Consider the following 24,964-nt stretch of genomic DNA (forward strand, 5'->3'; position numbering starts at 1 on the left):
AACCCCAAAATGGGAACCTGCTACTTCCCAAGATGGCAAAGTTGTGTTTCATGGCCTTCATTCTCTGTAGGTATTTAACGCTTTAACCTGAACAAGGTCATACAACAATGATAGCAATTCATCCATATATGGTTAGTAGTATACAACTATTAAATAATATTAATAAAAATAATATTCCTATTTTATCAAGGGAAACTTACTTTTCATGTGGGGGTAAACGTAGTCAACTGAAACTATAAATTCCTCAGTGCATGTTACACTGACCAAGACAGCCGAGTTCTCCTGCTTTGACAGCTTTGAACACCCACATCCATGTTGTCGTGACCCTAGTCCAGTTCTGATTTTGACTGACTATTTAGGAACTAAAATTGACAGAATACACAAACATTTTTGTAACTTTTCTTTAATGTAAAATTAAGTTCGAAGTTCATAATAAAACTCTGACTATAAAATAACTTTCCCAAAAAGTGCTCCAGGTTACACCCAGGCCTGTTTATACAATTATATTAACATTATATACCAAAGGGGAGCACAATCACAGTAAACATGATTTTGCATGATCATATATGGAAGCAGATATAATCCAGAGATAAATGTGGTGCAACAGTTTGCTGTACTTAAGCTTTGCAGTGAAGTTAAACGAGTCTGGATGAGAAACTGTTTGAGGAGAGACACAGTGTTTATTCTTCAGACAGGAAGTGAGATTTTAACTGCCAGTCTGTGAACAGCAGTCTGCTGCTGGCTAACATTAGCCTGAAGAGCTAGAGAGTTTACCGCTGTTTGACACCATCAGCTGCTCCATCTGCTTGTAGACTGTCTGTCTTCTCTTTATCCTATTCTTGGAATTTAACACTAACGCTGAATTCATGCAAGCATGTGTCTGTGTTTGTGTTGCTGTAACCAGTACTGTTGTTGGTGTGTAATTACTGTCAGTGTCACTGTGTGCATGACATGATCATCATACAAAGCATGTGGCCAAATATGACCAATACAGAATCAGATATGTGATGCTTACCAGCCAGTCATGATGAAAACTGGCTTAACAGAGCCCAAGATGGCATCCTCAAATGTCTTGTTTTGCTCATGATGCAAAGATATTCAATCTACCATCAGAGAGGAATAAAGAAATCTGAAAATAATAATATTTAAGAAGCTGGAATCAGAGAATTATCTAACCCACTAGTCAATTACCCAAATAGTTGGTGATTAATTTAATATTGGATTAATACTTGATTATCTGAGTAATAGCTGCCACTCTTGACAAAACAGTATTATAATGAATCCCTGTAGTGCTGCTGAGATGTTCTGGCCAACAAATCTTGTCCTCCAAAAAGACTTTTAGAAATAAAATAATAAAAATGAAAACTGTGAGGTAAAACTGATCATTCCCACTAACTGCAGCAGTGTTTCCTTGAAGGGATAGTCCACCCACAAATGAAAATTCAGTCATTATCTATTCTCCCTTATTCAGATTGAGGGTCATTTTAGATTTTTGATCTGAAAAACACTGCTGGAGTTTCACAGGAAAACAGTGCAGCAGAATCTCCCAAACACCTGAAGTGAGTGGTGACCAGTTTTCAGACATAACAAATGGAAAGAAAAAAGACACAAAATGCCTCCATGTTGCTTCTATGGCAGTGTTCTGTGGACTAAACAACTAAACCACGCCTTCAATCTGCATGAGGTTGAAGAGATTTTCACTTGTGAGTAAACTATCCCTTAATATCACTGGTACCACCTGTATTTATCCTACCATTTCTTGTCAAAACGGCTGCAGTGAAAAGGGCTAATTTACTTAATAAGTTCGGCTTGTGAATGGACAGTTTTCCTCTTGTACGCCGCGGAGAGTTTATTTGTTGCATAATGACATTAAAGACGCGGATGCAACAAAGGTCAACAGGGCACAGTCCAACCTGAAGCTCTCTTCCTCTGAGTTTCCCTTCTTCAAACTGAGGTCTGGCTGCTGGCCGTCTGACTGCTCCTCATTCTCCTCCATCATTTCTGGAAGACAACGAGGCAGATCCACTGTAACTTAACTGACTACCCCATGAAAAAATAAGTAAACGCATAAACACGTACAGTGACAGTTAATACAGCACTTGTTCTATATTACACTGACTGTTAGCTACCACTGCTAACAACTGCAGGCTCTTGCGTTACTTTCGCATAGGACTGAGGATTAACTACACAGTGTTTCTAGCGTTAGTCATCTCTGACTACAGCTGCTAATTCAAGCTAACTGTATGTAGCTAACGGTGTCATCACACTCCTTTGCTGTGTTGTTGTTATCTGGTAGCTGTTACGTTAATGTAAACTAGATAACGCTACAGCTTCACTACGCAGCTAGCTTAACCAAGCTCTTTCGTCAAACACTTAACGTTCGAGTTAACAACTTGTAAAAGTGACGATGTTTTATCGTATACTACCTGTTATACTTTGATAGTGCTTGTTTTCGTTGTTTTCCTACTTGAAAACAGGCGTACAGTAGACCTGCAGCAGTAGTACAGTAGCCATAAATGTTGTTCCCGCCCCTGATCCGGAAGACAAGTTTTTTGCCTTCAAAGTAAAAGCGTAAACGGATTGTGTTTCCATCGGAACCCCAGAGCCGCGGAAGATCTCGCGAGAGTAATCATTCTAATCCAAACCACGATCTTTCCCTAACTCTTATCAAGCCTTTTCTATCCCTAAATCTACCCAGATATCAAACACCATGTTTTCACATAACTAGATAGTACAAGGTGCGCATGAAAAAAAACTACGTATACAAATCTCGCGAGATCTCAGCATGTCAAAGGTTCCCTTTTAGACACGACCATGTAAAACCTGTCACCTACAGCTCTGGAAAAAATTAAGAGACCACTCTCACAAATGTTTCTCAAATCAGCATCTCTACATTTATGGCAGCCAGTCCATTCCAGTGTTTGTTGGATTCCAACACAGGCCACCTCATTCTGCTTAATGAGACACTGACGATATGTCAATGAATTAAGTACATAAAAATCTGAGGTACTTGAACTTTACTTGAGTACTTTCTTCTTATGCCACTTCATACATCTCCTACTCCACTAAAATTACTGAAATTCAGGGGGATATTGAGGGAAATATTGTACCTTTTACTTCATTACTATCGACCTTTTTCACAGCAGTCATACTGAAATGAAATGGCAGGGTAAACAGAGGAGTTACCACTGATACTTATAAAGGTCCCGTTTCATTTGGTACAGTAGAACCTTATCAATGAGCCAACATGCAGATGCAGATTTTGGCACAAAAAACATGAAAATGTACAGAACTGAAAAAAATAGTAATTTAATCATTTCATTGATTGACAGTAATGACAACTATTATGATTACCTTTTAGTGATTTTTCATGCAAAAAATATGGTTTCATCTTCCCAAATAAGAGGATTTGCTACATTTCCTTTCTTTATTATTATTATTTTTTTAATTATTATTTGAAATTTTACACTGTTGGTCAGACAAACCAAGCATTGTCAAGTTGTCACTTTGGGTTCCGGGTAATTGTAACAGCATTTCTCACTTTTCTCACAATTTTTACAAACCAAACAGCGACATAAGAACAATCATTAGTTGCAGTCCTTTGCAAAACAAGTTAAAAATGAGTTCCACCTCAACTTACTACAAGAGCAAAACACTGCTTTTATTTTAATGTATGGGTAATAATAATGTAATGATATAATATATAATATCAAGCATTTTCTGTACTTTCAATACTGTAAGTACATTTTCCTGATAATACGTACATATTTTTACTTAAGTAACATTTAGCAGTTTTTGTTAGTTATCGCTTTGTGGGGATGTTTTCATTTTGAGAGATTCAAGCTTAATGTTTATATAAGAGAAAGAACTGGTGGATGGGATATTTGTTCACAAATACAGTTTTTAATTCCAGCAGATGTACACGTACAAATATACACAAAACAAAGAACAAATGCACTGTCTTTAATATACCTCACAATCATATATCTCATTACATTAAAATCAGGGTTGTTTCATTCAACACAGGACAAAAACATACAATGATGTAAAGCCAAACTTCTGAAAAGTTGGAAGACGGAAGTGTTTCATGTGTCGATCATTTGGAAATCTGCCCAGAGTTCAGATTCTTCTAACATGTTATCATCACCAACACTCAAACCTCAAACCACAGCTATAATTATAAAATAGCAGCTGGCATCTTTTGATGCAGCAAAACCAACCACCTGACTAACAGCAGGGGCAGTCAGACCAGCCGCCAGACTACTCTGATAGGATAAGAAATGTCCCTGATGGAGTCTTTTCAAGGTAAATACCTCATATGTACTTTGTTTGACATAACATAAGCTGCATGTCATGATACAAATAACAAGAAGAAACTTTAAGCACAGGAGGGTGAAGGAATTTTATGTTTGACAAAACGGATCAGTAAGTGCACTTTGTGAGATCAAGAAATTAGCAGTTTTCTTTAAAAAAAAAAAAAAAAAACTTTTCGAAATATTCAACTATTAAAAAAATAATATCCTTAATCTTTTGCAGATGTAGAGACTTGTGGGAAATTCGCCTTGCTCTGGTAAGTAAACAATGAATCACTGAGAACTGGAAAATAGAAAATCAAAAAACAGAACAAACCCCAAAACGACCATTAAAAAGGTTGACAGTAATCAGAAATGCTTCTTAACAGAAAACCCACAACTCCTTGTCCCTGACGTAAAATTTAAGACGACCAAATAGACATAAACAAGAATGCTTCCCCAACTCGCAAACTTGTCTCTTAAAAAAAAAAAAAAGTTGTTGTAGTTGTATTCAACTGTAGTACATAAATACTCTGTTGCTTTACCATAATGAGCTCTTATTAAGAGCAAATTTTATTAGGAAGGATGTGTAGCTTTCTTGATTATGCCTATCAAGTTGTTCTAGGTTTAGTGTCCCAGAGAGGAGTGTAAGCTTCCTGAATGGAGTCAAATCTGCCTGAATGACCTGAAGAGGAAAAGAGAACAAGTTTGTTTTTGTTTTTTTTAAAGGACAGATTAATGTTGTTCAAATACACAAATGTCAATCTCACAAAAAAAAAAAAAATAGTTCACTCACTGGTTTAGCCACTCCGCTGCCATCACTTTTCATCAGCTGACATGCCTTTAACTTCATCCTTCTCCCTCATCTATGACACAGAGAGACACATGTTACTGAGAAGCGTGCAAAAACACAGGATTTCTTTTGTTCAGCACAGGCACGGCCGGCGGGATCAGAAAAGCAACAGGAAATATTATGAAGATTGCAGCAATTTATAGCTCAAGTGAAGTCCCTTCCCTTTCAGTGGACCTCCATGGAACTAACTTTGTAAAAAAAATATGATCTGTAGTCAAAGATGAGAGACAAAGGAGTTTTTTTAAATCCCATTTGAATTGTGCCTTATGTTAGTCAGTGAAGCTACGTGAGTGGTAATCACACAAGCAATGGTTCTTGTTCATTCTTTCGCTTCCCGGCTGATAAAAGCAGCAGGAGTCACTGGATAAACCACTTCAGGTCAGTGATGGTGTTTATAACGTATACTGTGCGAGACAAGAGAAGAAACAAAAGTAAACTATGACAAAACTTCAACAAACTGTCAGTTTAAGAGAAGAAAGTCAAGAAAGTCTCAAACATCACATGTGACACAGTTCAAGCAGGAACAACATTTTCTTATCTCTTGCCACAGACTACAGGTCCTATTAGGTCCCATGGTGGTCCGCCAGAAGGGGCGGGACTTCACACAGTCATCTTTATTGCTAATATCTGTCATATAGCTGTCATATTCAGACCTTTTTTATTTTGAGTGCTAATGACATACATATTTTTGTTGTATTGATGTTGTTGTTTTGTTTCACTGTAGTTTTGCTCATGGATACTGCTTTAGTTATATTTTAATAATATGTATTTTTGACTTGAGTCTTGAATCACCAGGCTGCCACTGTAAGTAAAAATTTGATTTTAACGACTTGGTAAAATAAAGGTTAAAAAAAAAACTTTGCAGTACGTTTCCATGCCTAAGCATTTGTGATATGTTTAAAGGGTCCACTGCTATACGACGGTCCCACTTTGTCATTAAAGTATGTGAATGGACTTCATGTCACTCTCGACGTGGAGAGTTTGCAATTGTATAAATACTATTATATATTTTGTTGGGTTTTTTTTTTTTTTTTTGGTTGTTGTTGCTGTTATTTGTACCTTAATACAAATTTATTGAATTTGTCTCTCTGGCACGACATTTTTATGTGGTATGGTTATGGGGTAGCTAAAAAACATTAGATTTCAGCCTGTCAGAAGATTATTTTAGCACCCCATGTCCACCAGAGAGGAAAAGTTATTTTGACAAACTCAATAATGCCTGTAAATATCAGTGCCTCTTCTCTTTATCTTACTTATCTTGATGAAATGATGCAACTAAATGGTCAGAAGTGAAATGCTTGAATGGAAATGGTTTAGTGAAAACTCCGATATTGTTAAGCCTCTGATGAGGGAAACTGTGGATCTTCTGCTTCAGAAAGAGAGATAACTTAAACTTAAAGTTGATCAAACTAATTCTGATCAGCTGGTCTGGAACTGATCGTTTCCCATCTCAGTCTCAGTCAACTCTGAGTTCAGGATTAGGTTCAGAGTTTGTTAAGCCTGCTTTCTGAAACAGGGCCTGGTTAGATCATAATTTACATTAACAAAGATCAAACTGTTTTCCCCATTCATCCTGCTGATGCCTCACATTACCATCCACTTTTGTCTCAGTTTTTTGGTTCACCCCACCACACAACAGCTTTTAGATATTTTTCTGTTTACTAGTACACAATACACAATTGAAGAGCCATGAATTGTTTTCCCCCTTTTTTGTGGTCGATCTGTCTACAAATACTGTGTTTTTTTTATGATTTTGGTCTTCTGTTCTGAATACTCGACATCTATTGCACGCCTGTCCATCCTGAGAAGGGGAATTTGTCCTCTGTGGCTCTCCCTGATTTGATTTGATTTTTTTGTCATGGTGGCATTAACGTGCTGCCGTAGAGGACTGATGCAGAAGTAATTTCACTAAGGTCATCAGTGGTGCAGTGTAGAGTATACAGTGCTCAGTCACCTCATCCAGCTCCTTCTTCGTCTCATCCTCCATGTGTCGTATGTCATCCATCGTCAGACCGTACCATTTGTCGATCCAGCAGAACAGCTGTCTGTGGAAGTGGGTGAACAAGCGTTGCTCCACCTGGGCAGGTAGAGTGGGTGTGTGAGAAAAAGGAGAGATATAAATGTCATCTGAGAAACATATCCAGTACAAACAAAGTTTCCTCAGAGTAGAAATTCTTCTTCTGGCCACCAGAAGGCAATATATATCAAAAATCATATCTACTCCAGGAAAAAAAGCTGCGACTTCATACCTTAAGAATCATGTCTTCCACCTTGTTCTGTAAAAGCTTCCACTTGAATTCAACGGTGACTAGCTTATAGGCACACATGTGTGGACAGTCGGGGTTGTTAGCGAGTTCTTTCTGCAAATACATAGATGCACCGGTAAGATTAAAAACACAAAGTCTGTAAGTCATTAAAGTCAATAATTGAATTTCTTGAATGAAGCGAGCCACAGAGAAGAGCGATCAGAGGTGTCATACCTTCCAGTCAGGTCCCAGAGGGCCTCTACCTGTCTTCTCTGACTTAAACTTGCTTGGGTCATGTTCTGCTTTGTAGTCCTAAAAAATGAATACAGCCAGTGAAGTGATATACAGTGTAGATATGACAAGTACGAAGCAGCTCAATAAGCAGAAGGTTTAGTAGATATATCTGCTACATAAGGAGAAATGACTTCCATGTAGATTTAAAACTGTTTCAAAGATCACTGGGTACTGATGATAAGAATCTGACCCAGAATCTGGAATTATTTCTAAAACATGCAGATTTTTTGCCCTTACCTTTGAACTTATAGTGCTATTGTCAGCAATGTCAATGTCAACTATCTTAACTTTATCCCATGTGCTTTTGTCCAGTCCATGTACCTGCAGCAAGGCAAAGTGTGGGTGAGACGCTTCATAAAGGCAACAAACACATATCAGACTTCATGTTCATAAGTACAGTTCAACAAAAATTAGAGTTGGACCAGATGGGGATAACGGAGCAAATGTCCATATGCAGTAATGTTAAAAAGCCAAATATATAAGATTAAGAGTAGTTAGTAATAAGCAGAGGATTTATTCACATCAGCTGACTAGATTTACCTCTTACATGTCAAATACTTAAAGAGACAACCTCAGAATCAAAAATATATATTTTCCACTGTGGTGCCATTTATCCATGTAGATAGTTTTGGTATGAGTTGCAGATCTGTGGAGATCCACCACAGTGACATCTGCCTTCTCTCTAATATAATGGAACTAGATGTCACTCAGCTCGTCGTCCTCAAAACACCAGGAAATTACATTTGAAAAACTCAACAGCAATGTCTCTTTGCAGAAATCATAACCTGGTCGCTCAAAGTTGTTGTTGTATGCAGATTCATGTAAGAACTACTTCTTGTCTGCAGTAGAATCTACCACATGATCCTACGTGAAACTGCTCATAACAGGGTGTGTGGATTATCTTGAGTACTGTATGTGGAACGTAAGGTATGATCACAACTGGTTAGCACTATTGACAGATCACATGACTTACGTTTTCTTGTTCCCCCATATCAGGCTTGTGCCACGTCTCAATCTTAATCATGAAATTTTCTTTCATGTACTCATTCTGTAAGCATGGAAGACATCAGTGAAAAATCATATTATTGTTAAGCTGTGACTGCATAACAGTTTGGGAAAAAAAATTTGATATTTGCACATAAACATTAGCAAGCGTGCACACACACACACACACACACACACACACACACACACACACACACACACACACACACTACTGTTTGAAGAGATTGTATTGCAGTGTCTCCTTTCACTCACTTGCTTACCATCTCATCTCGTGTTAAACTGAACAATATTTTAATGAAGACATAATTGAGTTTTCACTCTACTGTCTATACTATAGTCATGAAAACAGGCCCATATGTGTAACTAGAAGAGGTCACTCAGTAGAGTTTAGATCTCTGCCAGGCAACAGATGGTGAAGCACCTACTGCAATGCCACCACAACTGCCAGATGTGGAGATCTGTTTTGAATAAAGTTTTTCTATAGTACAGTCACAGACTTCTTGAGGATGCATAGAATAGTGTAATGGCACTGTATTCAATGGTCCTGGGTTCATCTAACTGTATAAACACAGTCATACAGACAGAAAAGTCCAAGCCTCTCAATTATATACAGTACAATATAATAAATATAGAAATCTCCAATTCTTTCAGACACTGTTCTCACTTTGGCATGGAGCTTTTAAACCATTATGAATGCCAAACCTATGATACATTATATCCACCACTTATAATACTTAATAGAAATACCTTGTTGAGGCCTGTCATGCATGATTAAAACATTTCCAAAAAGTTTATAAGGCCCTATAGATGCATTATAATGTCCTTCGTTAGGCATGATTATAAACCCATTTCCCAGTGGAAGTCATGTCTATTCACGAGGTAAATGATTTGTCATTTAATTCCAACAAGTAACTGGTATCATGTTAATTTTTTCAGGTTTATAACAAACAAAATTTCATGAACATCAGCTCACAATTAAGCTAATTACAATTAATTTTGTAATGAAGTCTGCATCTCTCAGTTGTTTACTATCAGATCTTGAAAGCTACAATATGTCAACCAGTTAGATGCATAGCGGAGATGGTGGTGAAGCTAACAAACAGGGATTTGTTCATTTTGAGAGGATTATAACATGTCACTTATGAAATTAACTGGCAGATGCTTTAGTTTAAGATAAGATTAAACTTTTCTATGGATGGCAGTTTTGAGTCACAACAAATACCAAATTGTGGCCTACAGCAGACCAGCTAAACCTTGTTTTTAACCCTGGTAGTTGTTGATGACTTGGGCCCCTACAGGCCAGTTAAAAGGAGTCAGTAAGCTGTTGGGGTGCATCGGCTCAGAAAAATCATGATTGGGATTGTATCATGTTTTTCGAGTTATGGATTGGATCATTTTTCGGATCAATTAAAAAAAAAAAAAGGGAAAAAATGCTCTGATGTAGTGTCATCGCAATGGCTGGTCACTGACCACTGAGCTCTCTACCATCTTGACATTGTGATTTAAAAGCCTTTCGTATTTGAGATAGTGCTTCCCATCAGAGTTGCCATACGGTTCTTGTTTAAATTCGGTCTTTATAATTTTCTTTTTCTACATAATAAGTGACATGTGGTGATGAGATGACCCTTCTAGACCCAGCAATGATATCACTGAAATATGGATGGTACCTCCATCCCTGCTGGTCTCACACACACACACACACACACACACACACACACACACACACACACACACACACACCTCAAAAACTTCTGGAAAAAGTTTCAACTTCATTTTAGTTTCAGGATGAAAAAACACTTACCGTGAGGACTGCACCACAAAAGACAGTGGACCGAGAGGGACGGAGAATAGATCAGACAGAAAAGAAGACAAAGTTTTAGGTGATACTCAGATATCAACATCAAGTTTTTCACCTGTGAAATTCCACAACACTCACTGTAACTATACGGTGTAAACAAAACAGCTGGTTTTGGTCTTTTTGGGAAAGGGTTGCTGACCTATATGCAGTGTTACATTCTTTTTTATGTCAGTCAACTGTGTGTGTGTGTGTGTGTGTGTGTGTGTGTGTGTGTGTGTGTGTGTGGTGGGACTCACTTGTTCGACAGTAAGGATATGCATTCCAGGCCTCCTCCTGAACCATGAGAGAACCTTTTGGAGCTATTGCATGTAGAAATTTTGGCACTTTACTGCAGAGACACAAACAGACATTTATGTAGTCACATAAGATTTAACAATCACAAAAAACTATTATTGTAGCTGAATGTATTCAAACACAAACTTACAGAAATAGGGGGCACATTATGTACAATTTTGTTGTTTCAGTTCAGCATCCCCAGTTTCCTGTCCATTACATGTTTCTCCACTATTATCCTAGAAAGTGCTTTGATGTTTGCAGTTTGACAGAATGCAGTTTAAGTGTGCAGCCCCCCGTGCAACCCGACATCTTGATAAGGACCTGGTCACACAGCACTTAGACAAGCAAACTTCTGCTGTGGAATCACAGCGAATTTTCTCACAGGGTGATAAAATCTGCACAAATTCTTTGCCTTCAGTTCAACTGTGATGAACGCACATTTAGCATGCTGTCCTGACGGTGCTGACCTTTGAGGGAAAAGACAACTGTAGAGTCAAATGGAAGAAACTTATTGACCATGTTGTGTATATAATTTAGAACGGAGTATGTGTTGTAATTTTACATCTCCGTCCATTAGAGTGGTCCTCTTGCATTGAATAAATGATTGAGATTCAGTACAGATGGAAATCTCTCTGAATGGGAGGGTGGCCAGTATGGATTCCCAGATCAATTAATTATCGGCCCATATTCAGTTAAAATATGGGATTGAGAGATTCGGATTAATATTTTCTAGTTGCAGATCATGAAACCGATCAACGACGCAAGAAACCTGAGCCAGTTCTCAGCCGAGTTGGTGTCATTGTTGCATGGGCCCTTCATCCCCAACTTGATTTATTAATAAGTCACCCCGTGAATTCCTGAGAAATCCAGACTTGTACTCACGCACTGTAATCAAGCCTCATTTATCTAGTTGTATGCACAATACTTCCAAAAAACCTTGCCGGCAGAAAGCCCTGAAGGCAAACTAGTATTATATACCTGTGGTTAAACACTCTTGTATGTGCAGCTGAGAGAAATAACACGTGTGTGTGGAGGTGTGTGTGTGTGTGTGGAGGTGTGTGTGTGTGTGTGTGTGTGGAGGTGTGTGTGTGCATGTGTGTGTGTGTGTGTGTGTGTGTGTGTGTGTCTGTGTGTGTGTGTCTGTGTGTGTGTAGGTGTGTGTGTGTGTGTGTGTGTAGGTGTGTGTGGAGGTGTGTGTGTGTGTGTGTGTGTGTGTGTGTGGAGGTGTGTGTGTGTGTGTGTGTGTGTGTGTGTGTGTGTGTGTGTGTGTGTGTGTGTGTGTGTGTGTGTGGAGGTGTGCGGTGGATCAGTCAAGCAGTGTCTTCACACCCAGTTGGTAACTAGTTTGTGTTGCTGGACACTCACTAAATAAATATAAATATAGCTCTAATATAAACCTGATAACTGTCACTCATGCTTATCACATCTGTTAGCTATGTTAGCGAGGTGGCTAGCCAGCTATAGTGGTCAGTTCAGTAATACAGTACAAAGCCTCATTTTGATCAACACACGTCTGCCCTGTTAAAATGACTGCCTTGTGTAGTTGATACAAACTCAGAACATCCTGTATGGGTTTCAGATTAAAAGCTCTCCAGTGTTTCAGTGGACAAAAAAAACCTTTCGTTCAATACATTTGCAGGAACGTGTTGTGGGAAACTCTCTGACTTGCAACTTCACCCTCATTCATGAGCTCCTACTATGTTTCTATTCAGGAGCGACTGAGTCACCTGCGACACCTAGTGGTAAAATTCAGTATGGTGGTCTGGCTTAGCTTAATATCAAAATAAACTATAATCTTATTATACCAGCTGCTATAACAAACCAAAAAGCAATTGGTATCAGACATGTATCAGCCGATTTGGCTCACAGACAATTGGAAATCGGCATCAGTGCAAAAAACATAGTCGGGGCATCACTAGTAGCCAGTTGTATCTGCAAAGCAAATGAAACATAAGCTTACAGATTCGTCTGGTTTCCAGGCTAACTCGCTCCAATGTAGTGTGAAGTATACAGTATGTAGCTGTGTGAACGTAGCAGTGCTGAGCTGCTTACCTTTCGAGATGATAGATCTTTTTGGTGTACTGTCCTTTCTCTCCGTCCTTCTCATAGGGCTCGTTGGCAATCACCTCCACGCCATCTCCTCCACCTGTCTCATTCTTACTGGCCTCTGCGACTGCATACAGCTGACCCACTTGGTACTGGAGGGACAAGAGAGGACAGCATGGTTAACTGTGGTTTACAGACAAAATGGCTTATTCGTTATATCTGGTGGCTTAAAGGAAGTTTTCCAGGTAAAAAGCTCATCAATTCTTTAAATTACACCTTAATTCTCTGGTTGAAAGTATGCTGATGAGTGACAGTCACAGAACAGGTGGCACTGATGAAATCAGGTTTGTTAATGACATTTACGGGACAGTTCAACTAAAAATGAAAATACAGTCATTATCTATTCATCCTCATGCCAGCTGAAGGTCGGGTTTAGTTTTTTTAGTCTACAAAACATTGCTGTAGTTTCAAAGGAAAATTGCGTTGCAGAATCTCCCCATCAGCTGAAGTGAATGGTGACCAGTTTTCAAATGGAAAAAACAACAGAATAAAAACATAAAATGTCTCCATGCTGCTCATCTGGTGTAAGTCTCCTAAAGTCCCAACATGCCAATTAGACTAGAAAGACGTCATTCACACTATGTTTTTATCCTGAATCTTCACTGTAGAGCATTAGCTTGGAGCCACGATCATGTGCACACCGTCTGAACTGGGTGTGTGCGGTCTGATGGTGTGCCTGCACAAGTAACGGGATGTTGAGGCTTAAGGAGACTTGGATTACACTGGACAAGCAATATGGAGGCATTAGTGTTAGGTTTTTTTTTTTCAGTTGTTTTTTACTTTTGAACCATTCACTTACATTGTTTGGGAGATTCTGCAATGCTCTTTTCCTGTTTTGGAACTAAAAAACTGAACCCAAACTTAAATCGGCATGAGGGTGAGTAGATAATGTCTGAATTTTCATTTTTGGGTGAATTATCCTTTTAAAGCTGTACTAATAAAATCACTCATTCTTGAGAATTGGGACAAACCATATTTTTTTAGGGTTTTTTGATTTTCATTCTTCAGTTATGCTGGAAAATATATTTTAAAAGATCAATCTCTTGGCTATTCAATCTTGTAACGGGCAGACCGCCTAGTGACTTCATTTTTTATTGGATGTAGACGTCTATGGAAAATCTGACAGAAAAAATATTCTTCCAAGTGGGCGAATCGCTCTTTTATTGCAGCTTTAAGTCACCCTGTCCTCTTTTCCATACTGAAAGGTGAACAAACTCTTCTTGAGAACATCATATCTACATGATAAACTAAGTTCAAGGGGAGTTTCCTGAAAAAAAACCCCACCTCTCTAGCATCTATATTAGATTAGCAATGACTAAGTTGCAGCTAACAAATAAAAATAAATGTATTACTCACATGTTACGCTATATAACTGGTTAAAAAAAAAAAAAAAAGCACTATGACGATAATCCAAGGGAGACACAACTGAATGAAAAGACAAGTTCAAAGACCCCTGTTGAGAATCAGTCTGTCATGACCTCAGTTAATCATTCATGGAAATGACCGTGAGTTAACCATTTCCCTTTGGGCATCCCAGACACAGACTTTAGCACTGGAAAATAAGCAGAGTAAGCCTTTTGTTGACTTTTTCCCCTCTCTTCCTCTTCTTGCTCTTCCTCTTCCTCCAACCCCCATAGTTCAAGCCCTTCCTGAGTCGGGCAAAAGTGGTGTCACTGGAAAGAGTGACTCACATCACTGGTGCCGTCAGCCGGGCTAAGCCCAGAAACACCCACATACACATATATATATACACACACACACACAAAAGTTTTTTTCACATACTATCAATGACTGGGTCAGTGACACACTCATGCAAGTTGTGGTTGCTTTGCTTTTTTGGTCCACAGAGGCTTCAGGCAGAAAAAAAAAGGTAACATCTTTGTCTCTTGGATATGATTATTAAATGCTAAGTTGAGGAGACGGGTGATGACACATCTGCTGTGGTTTATTTGGACCAAAGTCTTGTAGTTGAATCACACCAAGCCCTCTTCTCCCTGGAGACAGAGCGCTGCTTCAGGCTAGTAACCTATTTTGGTAGCTGTGGATGCTCAGCCTTGCTACTGTGAGTGGGAACTCAGGAATGTGACTTGTCGTGTATAACCAGTGTGTCTGACGAGGATAGTCAGACGTAACACAGACCTTTATGAGCAGCTCAGGGGCGGAAAGATGTCATTCGGCTGCAAACAACAAACAGCCTGAACCTGACTGGAGGTGGTCATCGATACTGGACTGAACATGTTGAGACAAATGACTCCGTCCGCCAAGTTTGTCAGAGAAAACGTGAACCTGCTGGTTCACATCATGCGCTGTGCTGACGAAAACAAGGTGTGGACTGAGCACGAAGGTTTTATTGCTTTACAGTGAGAACAACCATCAGCGGGTTAAAACCTTTTGCTGCTTTCAGTCACGTGATTGAATGTGAATAACGTCAGAATGACTTGAATGCTCCAAGCAACAACACTACCTCCCAAGTGTGGTTCAAACTTGTTTGGAGCAATCATTGTACACCAACCTTTCCATACAGAGCTGCATAGTGTCTTTCAAATGGTTAATACCATTATATATTCTAAAACTGAATACAAAATTAATGAGCTATAAGTTGTTTTGTTACCATTATTTGTTAAAGGTCCAGTTTTACAGATATTTACCGGCAGAATATGGCAAGAATTGAATATAATATTTATAAGTATGTTTCCATTAGTGTATAATCTCTTAGTGTATAAATAAGAACCACTGCATCAATGAGCCATTAATAACTACAGAGGGAGCAGGTCCCCCACTACGGAGACCGCCATGTTGCACCGCCATATTTCTGCGGTAGTCCAGTCGTGCAAAGGAGCACTCTGTAGGATCTACAGGTATTCCACCAATGTTACTAATCAAAATCAGTTTTCTAGTCATGAGGAGTGAAAACAGTTTAATGTATAATGTACTCAGTGGCTCTGGATTATTTTCTTGATTAATCGATTAATAGTTGTTTGGTTGATAAAAAGGAAACGGTGTAAAAAATTGATCAGAGTTCCCCAAAGTCCAAGGTGACGTCCTCAAATGCCTTGTTGCGTCCACAACCCAAAGTAAAGAAATAAAAGAAAAGTAAAGTAGAGAAAAGAAACCAAAAAATATTCACATTTAAGAAGCTGAAATCAGAGAATTTTGACTTTTTTCTTGAACCAATTAATTGATTATCAAAATAGTTTTAACCGATTAATTTAATAACTGATTAATCAATTAATCGTGCAGCTCTGTTTTTAAGTTTGAAAAATTAATCCTGCCGATGTCATCAGGTTTCATCTCGTACTGACCTTTGTTTATCAGGAAGCCTACGCTACAATTTTAAAAGACATGGGCATTTACCAGGTCTGGTCTAAAAAAAAAAAAAAAAACATCATTAAGGTGCATTATGGGAAGCGTAGGATGCAGTGCTATTGGAGCTTGATCTGCTTGTTATATCAAAGGGTCCAGGAATCCGATATAGGCTAAGAAAGAGGGTGTAACCTGTGAATTTTTGAAATTTATGCTTAAAGTAAGACTTGCAGAGAGATGAGAAGACTGATATCACCCTAATGTCTGTGTGGTAAACAATCAGCATCTGATTAGCTTAGTTTAGCTTAGCATAAAGACTGGAAACGTGGGCAACCAGCTAGCCTGACTCTGTCTGATTAAAGTTAAATTGTGTATTTCTCGAACAGTCCAACTACTTCTTTAACTATTTGAACTATTAAATTATTGATCATCAACTAATCGATTCAGCTCTATCAAATATTACACACAAGAAAAGGTTTGCCTCGCTACAAACCTAAAGTGCCATATTGACATGTTTTCAAATGTACCTTTGATACAATAAAATAGCCCATATAATCAAAAAGCCACATGAAACCAACTAAAATTAATAGAGATGCGATACTAATTAATTCCATAGCTTACATTCCAAATTCTAGCCTAGTTTTAATCACCTGTGCTCAGTTGGAATATGTTTTCACGTAACCCACCCAGGTTGCTTTCCACCGACAGTGAAGGCAGCATCACATATGACACAGACTACAGAGCTGCCCTCTTTTATTCAGATTTGACACAACTCCGTCTCTTATAATTGTGACAGTTACTCAACACAGGAATCCAGCTAACGTTTCACACCGAAAGGGATCAGAGGAAAAGCCGGTCATACAGCAAGCACTGATTATGTGGCTTAGTGAAATACTGGCTTCTGCTTTGTGTTAAGCAACGGAAAAAACAAAAGAGCACTGTGCTGTATGGAACATTTGGATTGAGACACAGACTGAGCCAGCAGCAGTTAGGTAATAAAAAGGAAAGGGTTCACCTACAATGTAATGAGAAGGTTAATAAAACTCTGTTTCTGCCATAAAGCACAGATCTAATGAAGGGGAAAGGTTAAGAGGCTGAACCTGCTCTCTTGATAACATGGCAGCAGGATACGGTATAGTAGATTAAGCACCGCTAAATAAATTCTGGACCTGATAACTAAGTGTTACAACCGCAAGGGCATCTAAAGGCAGCCTAAAGTGACAGTCCAACAACACATGTCTGGGCACAGACTGTACCAGGCACATAGTGAACCGAGTGGCAGACATTTAGTGTAGTATGTGTAAAATCCCTTTAATCATCTGTAAAGGCAGTAAGATCAGCTGCATGGTGATACCTAAAATATGCTGATTGGCAGCATTCCAGCAAGGAAGAGTGAAAAATTAAGTTTCATCAACTAACCCTGGAGAGAAGACATCTCCTCAAGGAAATGTAATCATTGATTTCATCAAATCATTGGAAAAAGTTGAAGTGTTCGCCAGGACAGGAGGCTTAAGTGCTTTGAAAGGGATGTAACTGAGTTTACAATAAATTAAATTCTAGGTCGTAAACAACAAGATGACACCGTGGAAGGCATCCTTGGGGCTGCTCTCTCCAACACGACCAACAGCGCTCCATCAACCCTCCCCACTGACCCCCCACCTGCACTCAGGACTTGTGCAGAGACAGACGGCAGGCATACAGGTGTTACAGTAAACTGAGGTATTAAGAAATACTGACGACATGATTTTCAATATCATCCAAATTACAGACACTCCTCTTTCTGTTAAAATGGTCCAGAGACACTGTATTGAGGTGATGTATTTTAGTGCGCAGCCTGTGCCACAAGAGGTCAGTCTCTTTGCTGGTGGATGGCAGTGCAGCTGATCCAAGCAATATGGCATTACAGATACAGTTAGAGGACAAACTCGTAAGAAAGAAAAATGTGTCAGCCTGTTTGGGAGAATTTGGGGATTTGGCTGGATGATAAAGGTGAGCTAACAAACACTGCAGACACAGACCAGTGTAGCATATCGAATGTGCAACTTTAGTAGAGCGAGCGTTAGAGAGAGTGAGGGGAAGACTGTGAATGTGCACTGAGCAGTGAAGCTGTCAGTCTGGCAGTAAATGTACAGTAGGGCTGAACGATTTTGAAAAAATATCTTATTGCAATTATTTGAAAGATATTGCAGTTTCAGTATGATTTGTGATACTAGAGGTAATAATAATTTTTACACCATCATTCTTACTTTGATTGAAAAACAAGTTAAAATGACCATCTGTACCAAATGAAGATTTTTTTAAGTCTGTAGAGTCTGATTTGTAGGACAGGACATCTCTGCCTCACAATATTCATTCATTTATAAGCACATTTTGCACCTCAGCCATATTGCAAGTTCAATAAAATTTTGACGACTTGTGCAGCCCTAATGTACGGTGTCGGGTACAATTTGTTGATGAACAAAGTCTGCAGCTTCTGAAGACCAAAGCAAAGCCCCTGAGTGTGTGATGTATCATCAATATGACGATCAGCTACGCCTGAGTTCAGGGAATACTATCTGCAGTGGTGTAGAGCTGAGTTGAGCCATTTCACACTAACACCGTCATAATACTGTATATCTGGTAAAATATCAAGACGGTATTAAAAAATAGATACTGCTGAAGTCTAGTATGCACGGCTGCATGTAAATGGGAATTTTAGAGGAATGTTCATTGTCTTTAGCCACATGAACTGCTTAGGAGGAATATTATCATATCGCAATAAGGGCAAAAAGCTGAATATTTTGTCTATGTAAACACAGTAATTGTATGCTGTTGGTTTTTATCTATATTTATTACTTTTTTTCACCTCCTTGTAAACATGCGTGTATGTACATAATAGTCAAATATTTATGTTTACCATTGTTCAGCAATAAGGTCCTTGTTGTTGAGTGTATGTCTATTTCTGAGTAAGTACATTTATAGCAACAGAAGTCAAATTCTATGTATGTGTCCACATACTCAGCCAATGAAGCCGATTCTAACTACTGACAGTCTGAGCAATGAGAACCAAACAGCCTACAGAGAAGGGGCTGCAAATTAATGTTTGCCATTAGCTAAATCTGGAACATTTAAATTACCATGATGTCAAATAACATGTGCTGATAATGTAAAAGTAAACAAATGATTCCTTACCTCCTCCACTGAAACGGGCAGCACAACTCGGCTACACGAGAGGGAGAAAAAAAAAAGGAGATATTAATTATTTTTGATTTTTAGTTTATTGTGTGGGTCAAACATTTCCCATAATGCTCAAACTCGACTGCTTTTCATCAAATCCTCCCTGCCTCCTACACATCCACGTCCAAAAGTCACAAATCTTTGTTGTGGTGAAGTCATGCTGTTATAAATTTGAGCCGATTTAAAACTAACCCTGATGACATCACATTTATTTATTTTTTTAAACGTTGTAAAGCTCCTCCCGACTGAAAGAAAACTACCAGAAAACTACAGCTGTTTTCACAGGCTGGGAAGTACACATGTGATAAGAACTGAACTTTAGGGAATTGATTCCATTCAACTACCAATGCCACTATCGATTCTTTATCAGTTCCCTTATTGGTTCCTGATAGAGGTGCAAAATAAATATCAGGCCTGATAATATCAGTCTATACTGGTATCGGCATATATGAACTAATAAATATCAGTGATAAGAACATCTGACTCAATAGATTATGTCAAAGTAACTTTGAATTCTTAGACAAAATGCTTTATAAAAGTCAAATTATATTTGTAAGGTGTTTTGATGAACTTTACTATAAAAACAAACTAATCATTTGAAGAGTCAGAACTGTCCTTTGTTTTGTTGTCATAGTAATCATCCATCTTTGCTTACAACATCACCATTTCTTCCTCTCAGGTGTGTATAAACTACAGGTTATATGAACTTCTTTTTAAAATACAAAAATGTGAAAATATCGACCATGAGAAGGTAATTATCAATTATCGGTATAAGATGAAAAAAATCCCTATAGTTCACTTACATATCGCCCCTCGTTCTTGATTAATTTTCTTGGTAGAAAAAAAGAGAGGCCTACAAAGGTTTTCAGCATCAAAGTAGCTGTTTTATTATCTCTGAGCCTGAACACAAAAGACTCTCTGCCATGATGCTGCAAGTTTCCAACAGCGTAGACACTTGAGTTTGACGTCATTGTTTTGCAATGTAGAACTGTCAGACACACATGCCGGCATCGATCAAGCGAACTGATAAGAACAGATATATACAATTCAGATGGATCGGATAATTCGGAAGCAATCGGAACAGGTTCTTCATTCCCATCTCTAGCACTGTGTAAAATCAAAAGAGTACTTCCTAAACCAATCAGAAGTGAGAGTGGGCCTGCACCTTAATTTAGAGGGTGTGTGTTTGATTCAACACGCATGAAAAATCTGACTTCTTGATAGATATGTGACATGCAAAACACAATCTTCCAGTGCAGCTGCAGTAGAAAAAAAAAAGGTAATTTAGACATAGCAGTTCAGCGGAGACCTAATGAAACTACTTTCTCAGCTCTCAGCACAGAGACACAACAACACAGTACAGCCTTTTTGCCTCATTAACAATAACAGCGTAATGAGTGAAAGTTTTAATCAGAGCACTGCTTTGAAGAGTGTATTAGAAGTGATTAATTTAGAGTAATATAGCACTGTGAAGACAGTTCCTCTTCCAGTGTGCCATTATCATAGGAACCTAGAGAAGAGGAAGAGGAAATTGTCAAACTGCAATCAAGCCTGCCAGAGCGAGAGAACAAACAAGCCTGGAACTTTTGGAAACCTTGTGTGTCTGTGTGTTTTGTGTATCCCTCTCTAGTTTGCCTTGATACAATAGTCAATTAAACACCACCTGTTGCCAGTCTAGCAGGGCCTGAATATTTCATTAGAACAGATCAGAGTGAAAGAAGAGCCTTCAAGGCATGAACTTGATGGCTGGTATAATGAAAACATATACGTTTGCCTGCACTCATACACTAATAGGAAAACTACAAGTTCTGGTCATGATGTCTAACCAAGAGGGTCCATTTTTATCTTATTTTACAACCCGTATTTTTTGAGGCATGGGTTTGTCACACTAAGCACAGTAATTTGACATGGGTGAGCTTTTGAATGTACTTTGCACCATGGTCAGATGACAGCCAGCTAGTGGATGTTCCGGCAATGATGTGCATATGACATGACAGTCAGTAAAACTGCCTGTCTCAGGACTTACAAGACTGTAGAAGTATAAGGGCTCATTAATTCATTCATTCATTCAATCAATCATTCATTGCAATCGAGCTTATTGGAGCAAATTTGTGACATCTGTATATATAAATAAAATTAACTTCACCTTATAAGATTAGATGTTGAAATCCGTTCAAAAATCTGCCACTTTGAGACGGCTCTCCTTATAAATTCAAATGTAAGCTTTATGAAATGTGGATTAGCATTTTTTCTTAACATTTGAGGGATGTCCTACACTTCGGCATATATAAATATCTCAAAGAATAGATTACGTCAATTGAAATTAAACGTTGAAAGTTCTCACGCCGCGCCCATAGTCTCCCTCTTCCTACCGTAGTGAACTGCAGCCTAATGGCAGGTTGGTTACCCTGGGTCGACATTAGTGTGCCACTGTAAACCAAACCTGAACATTTAATGGAGTCACACCGCTGCTGCACATATACTGCTCAACCTACCTATGCCGAAATGAGTCTCATTCTCAGAGTAATCCATCCAGCATGTCTGTGCTTTTGTTGTCAACCAAAGAAACATTAAATTGCTTGGAGTTTATATGGAGTTCTGAGAGTTTCGCACTGGAGCTCAAACAATTACCAAGCTAAGGTACTGAAACACAGCGAGGCCACAACAAATGCGAAAAACACCCTGTTTTAGCCAGATTAAATTACATTTTAAACGACGGTGGCATTGTCTCGACCTCCTTTCCCGGTTTAATGGTTAATAATTTGAGAAAGTTGATAAGTTTTATTGACAAGCGGAGCGACAATGACCGTGTCCTCGTCCTCTCTTCTCTATCATACAAAACGACACAGTTTCAGAAAGTTAAGATACTCACAACTCTGTAATTTTCATGTTGACTGTGTCTCCGTCCAAACAGAAGCATATGACTGAGTGGAAACCCCTGAAAATCCTGTTTGTAACCGTCAGGAGCCGGTGGTCATTCACTGCCCGACGCTTTTCACTCCGGGTTTTCTTCCTGGAAGATGCCGTGTGTGAGCGAAGGGGCGGGACTTCCACAGAGGCGGAGACTCCCACCTAGATACAGGTATGAACCTGATGTGACGTTCACGTGCAGCTGGAAACCAATTCTCAACTGTTAGCTATATGTGACTGATATGTACATTTTTCTTAACAACTCACAGACTACTTGAAACTGCGTGGATATTTTGATATAAGAAACATCTACATGTACACTAATTATTAATGCGGTTTAGATATTTTCACTAATTAGGACAATACTATGATATTAAATTTAATGCAGGAAAGTAGTGACGTCATTATCTCAAAGTAATCCCTTACTGTTGTAGTAGACTGCCTAATACTGTTCCTTAAAGCTGTAAAATATAACATTAAAATTTCTTAAAACATTAGACCTCTGCTATATATTTATCTGAGTTCCGTATTTATATTATCCCATATGTTTCCAACAAAGTTTACAGGAACAGTGTGTTTACTGTCAGCTGCTGCTAGCTAGGTGTTCTGGGAAAACAGGATGAGTCAGAGAGGGAGGGAGGAAGTTTGCATGTATGACTAAATGTAATGTGACTAAAACTTTAAAATTTTAGTCAATATCTAATAATTGTGTGTCCAGAAACAATACAACAGTCCAAATAACAAGTTGCTTTGTTATTATTATTATTTGTTATCCGCTTTACCCTGTATTATCCTGACCTTTTATTAAAAATGTATGCACATTCAAATTCTAAAATGAGAAATTAATTCATTTAGACCTGAATTGAACCTTACTTACGATCACTGGTTTACCTTGCAGTTTCATATCAATATGGCTCCCGTGAAACAGGTCTATTGAATGGCAGCTATATGTTCATTAACACTTGCCCAGATTGTCACTATCATTTTGATATAAGAGTGATACACTTATTATATTTATCATGTATTAGTGATATGTATGTGACCTGATTTTTAATTATTATTATTTTCCTGTGGTTTTATTAGTTTTATTGATATTTCCTGTTCTGATATGATGTCTTTGTTTGGTGTAATGTTACTTCTTAAGATCATAACAAATGTTACTGTACGTGGCGTCACACTGATTACAGAGATTGCAGGATTAAATAAAATAAAAAATAAAAACCATAAAGAGGCAGCTCTTTTTTGAAGCTAGGTGAGCATCAGTGGGTGCACACCTCCTCGTCTGCTCAGAGGGCGGAGTAGCCTCCTGAACAGTGTTTCTGCGTGAACGTTAACGCCCCAGTGTGGTCAGACCAGTACAGTGAGAAACCGCTACCTCTGGTTCAACCTGTTCATGAAACAACTTGACAACAAGGCACTTTAAAGCCACTCAGTTGTTCCCTTGTGATTAAAACAAAGCTGAGGAAACTGTAGTTGCTGTTGCCCCTCAGGTTTGCATTCAGTGTCGTCTCGTGTATCAGTTATGTATCAAGCAGATACAAAAGGGCTTCAAAAGGGTTCTTTCTGAAGGGCTAAGGTTCTACCCAGAACCATTTGCTGCTGCAGAACCCTTTTTTGAAGGGTTTGCTAAGGGTTCTTTGTAGGCTAAGGGTTCCATTAAGAACCCTTTTCATCCAAAGAAGTTGAAATCTTTGAAGAACTCTTTCATCAAGGGTTTGTCAGGGTTGTAGTACCATAATATAAACGGGTTCTCGGGAGAACCCCCTGGGTGGGTTCTAGATTATACCCTTGAAATATAGCATAAAAAGGATCTTGGTAGAATTATTGTGTATTTCAATGCATTTAATTTTCTACTTTTACTTTATTACTTGTCACTATCTAAAGTTTATTAGACAGACAGAGAAGATTATAATGATTGTGATTCTATTAAGAAGACCAATAACTGGACATTCCACTCAGTTTGTAAGCGCCACAAAAGTTTAGAAACAGTACAACTGATTAGAAACAGCACATAATTACTGAGGGTCTTCGGTCAGGCTGCTGTTGGGTTCTGAAGATAACACACAAATTGTGTTATACTGTCCAACAAATTACGTGTTAAGCCTTTGTGCAAAACATCTTATGTTGAAATCAACACAAATGTGTTATGCAAGTGGCACACATTTTTTTGTGTCATTTTTTAACACATCTCTTCTAAGAGTGTACTTATTTAAATGCATGTCAATAGGAATTAAAATAAACACATTTTTAACACAATTATGTGCCTATATAAGGACCACACATGTTGTGTTATATTCAACACAGTCGCTGTTTTTGAAAATCCAACACAAATCTTGTGTTAAAACTCTCAACACAGTAATTATGTTAAAAGTAACACAAAATGTGTTGTCCTTATATAGACACATTAGTGTGTTGATATTAACACATCTGTTTTAAGAGTTAAGGGAGTTTTAGGTGAAACGTTTCACAGATCATTTAGGTATAATCCTTTATGTTAAGTTGTAGGTAGAACTCTCAGAAAGGGTTCCGGGGGAACCTAACAGGAACCAAAAAGGGTTCTTCTATGGAGACAAGCCAAAGAAACCTTTATGGTTCTAGTTAGCAC

At 38.4% G+C, this 24,964-nt stretch overlaps 1 protein-coding gene across 1 annotated transcript; it reads right to left on the bottom strand.

Annotated features, from left to right (window-relative positions):
* Window positions 1-3,883: 3,883 nt before the first annotated feature.
* On the bottom strand, window positions 3,884-21,981 carry pitpnaa (phosphatidylinositol transfer protein, alpha a). The gene is made up of 13 exons (XM_084716746.1): window positions 21,945-21,981; window positions 20,917-20,959; window positions 19,405-19,435; window positions 12,877-13,022; window positions 10,785-10,876; window positions 10,492-10,499; window positions 8,659-8,733; window positions 7,923-8,006; window positions 7,626-7,703; window positions 7,395-7,505; window positions 7,100-7,222; window positions 5,089-5,158; window positions 3,884-4,977 (listed from the first exon to the last, which is right to left on the bottom strand). Exons 1-12 carry the CDS (start codon window positions 21,979-21,981, stop codon window positions 5,111-5,113), a joined length of 876 nt encoding a protein of 291 aa, XP_084572872.1. The 3' UTR covers window positions 3,884-4,977; window positions 5,089-5,110.
* Window positions 21,982-24,964: the final 2,983 nt, after the last annotated feature.

This window comes from Lutjanus erythropterus, chromosome 4 (genome assembly GCF_056507025.1).
Source record: "Lutjanus erythropterus isolate fLutEry1 chromosome 4, fLutEry1.hap2, whole genome shotgun sequence".
In the NCBI taxonomy this organism is placed as follows: domain Eukaryota; kingdom Metazoa; phylum Chordata; class Actinopteri; order Lutjaniformes; family Lutjanidae; genus Lutjanus; species Lutjanus erythropterus.

What these genes read in the sequence shown, in the direction of transcription:
- pitpnaa (XM_084716746.1), bottom strand. Translation starts at nt 21,981, where the DNA reads ATGGATTACTCTGAGAATGAGACTCATTTCGGCATAG. An exon ending in GAAGAGGAACTGTCTTCACA is followed by an intron (nt 19,436 to 20,916) that starts GTGCTATATTAC and finishes CCTCTCGTGTAG; the next exon opens with CCGAGTTGTGCTGCCCGTTT. An exon ending in CGAAGAAGGAGCTGGATGAG is followed by an intron (nt 5,159 to 7,099) that starts GTGACTGAGCAC and finishes TCTGTGTCATAG; the next exon opens with ATGAGGGAGAAGGATGAAGT.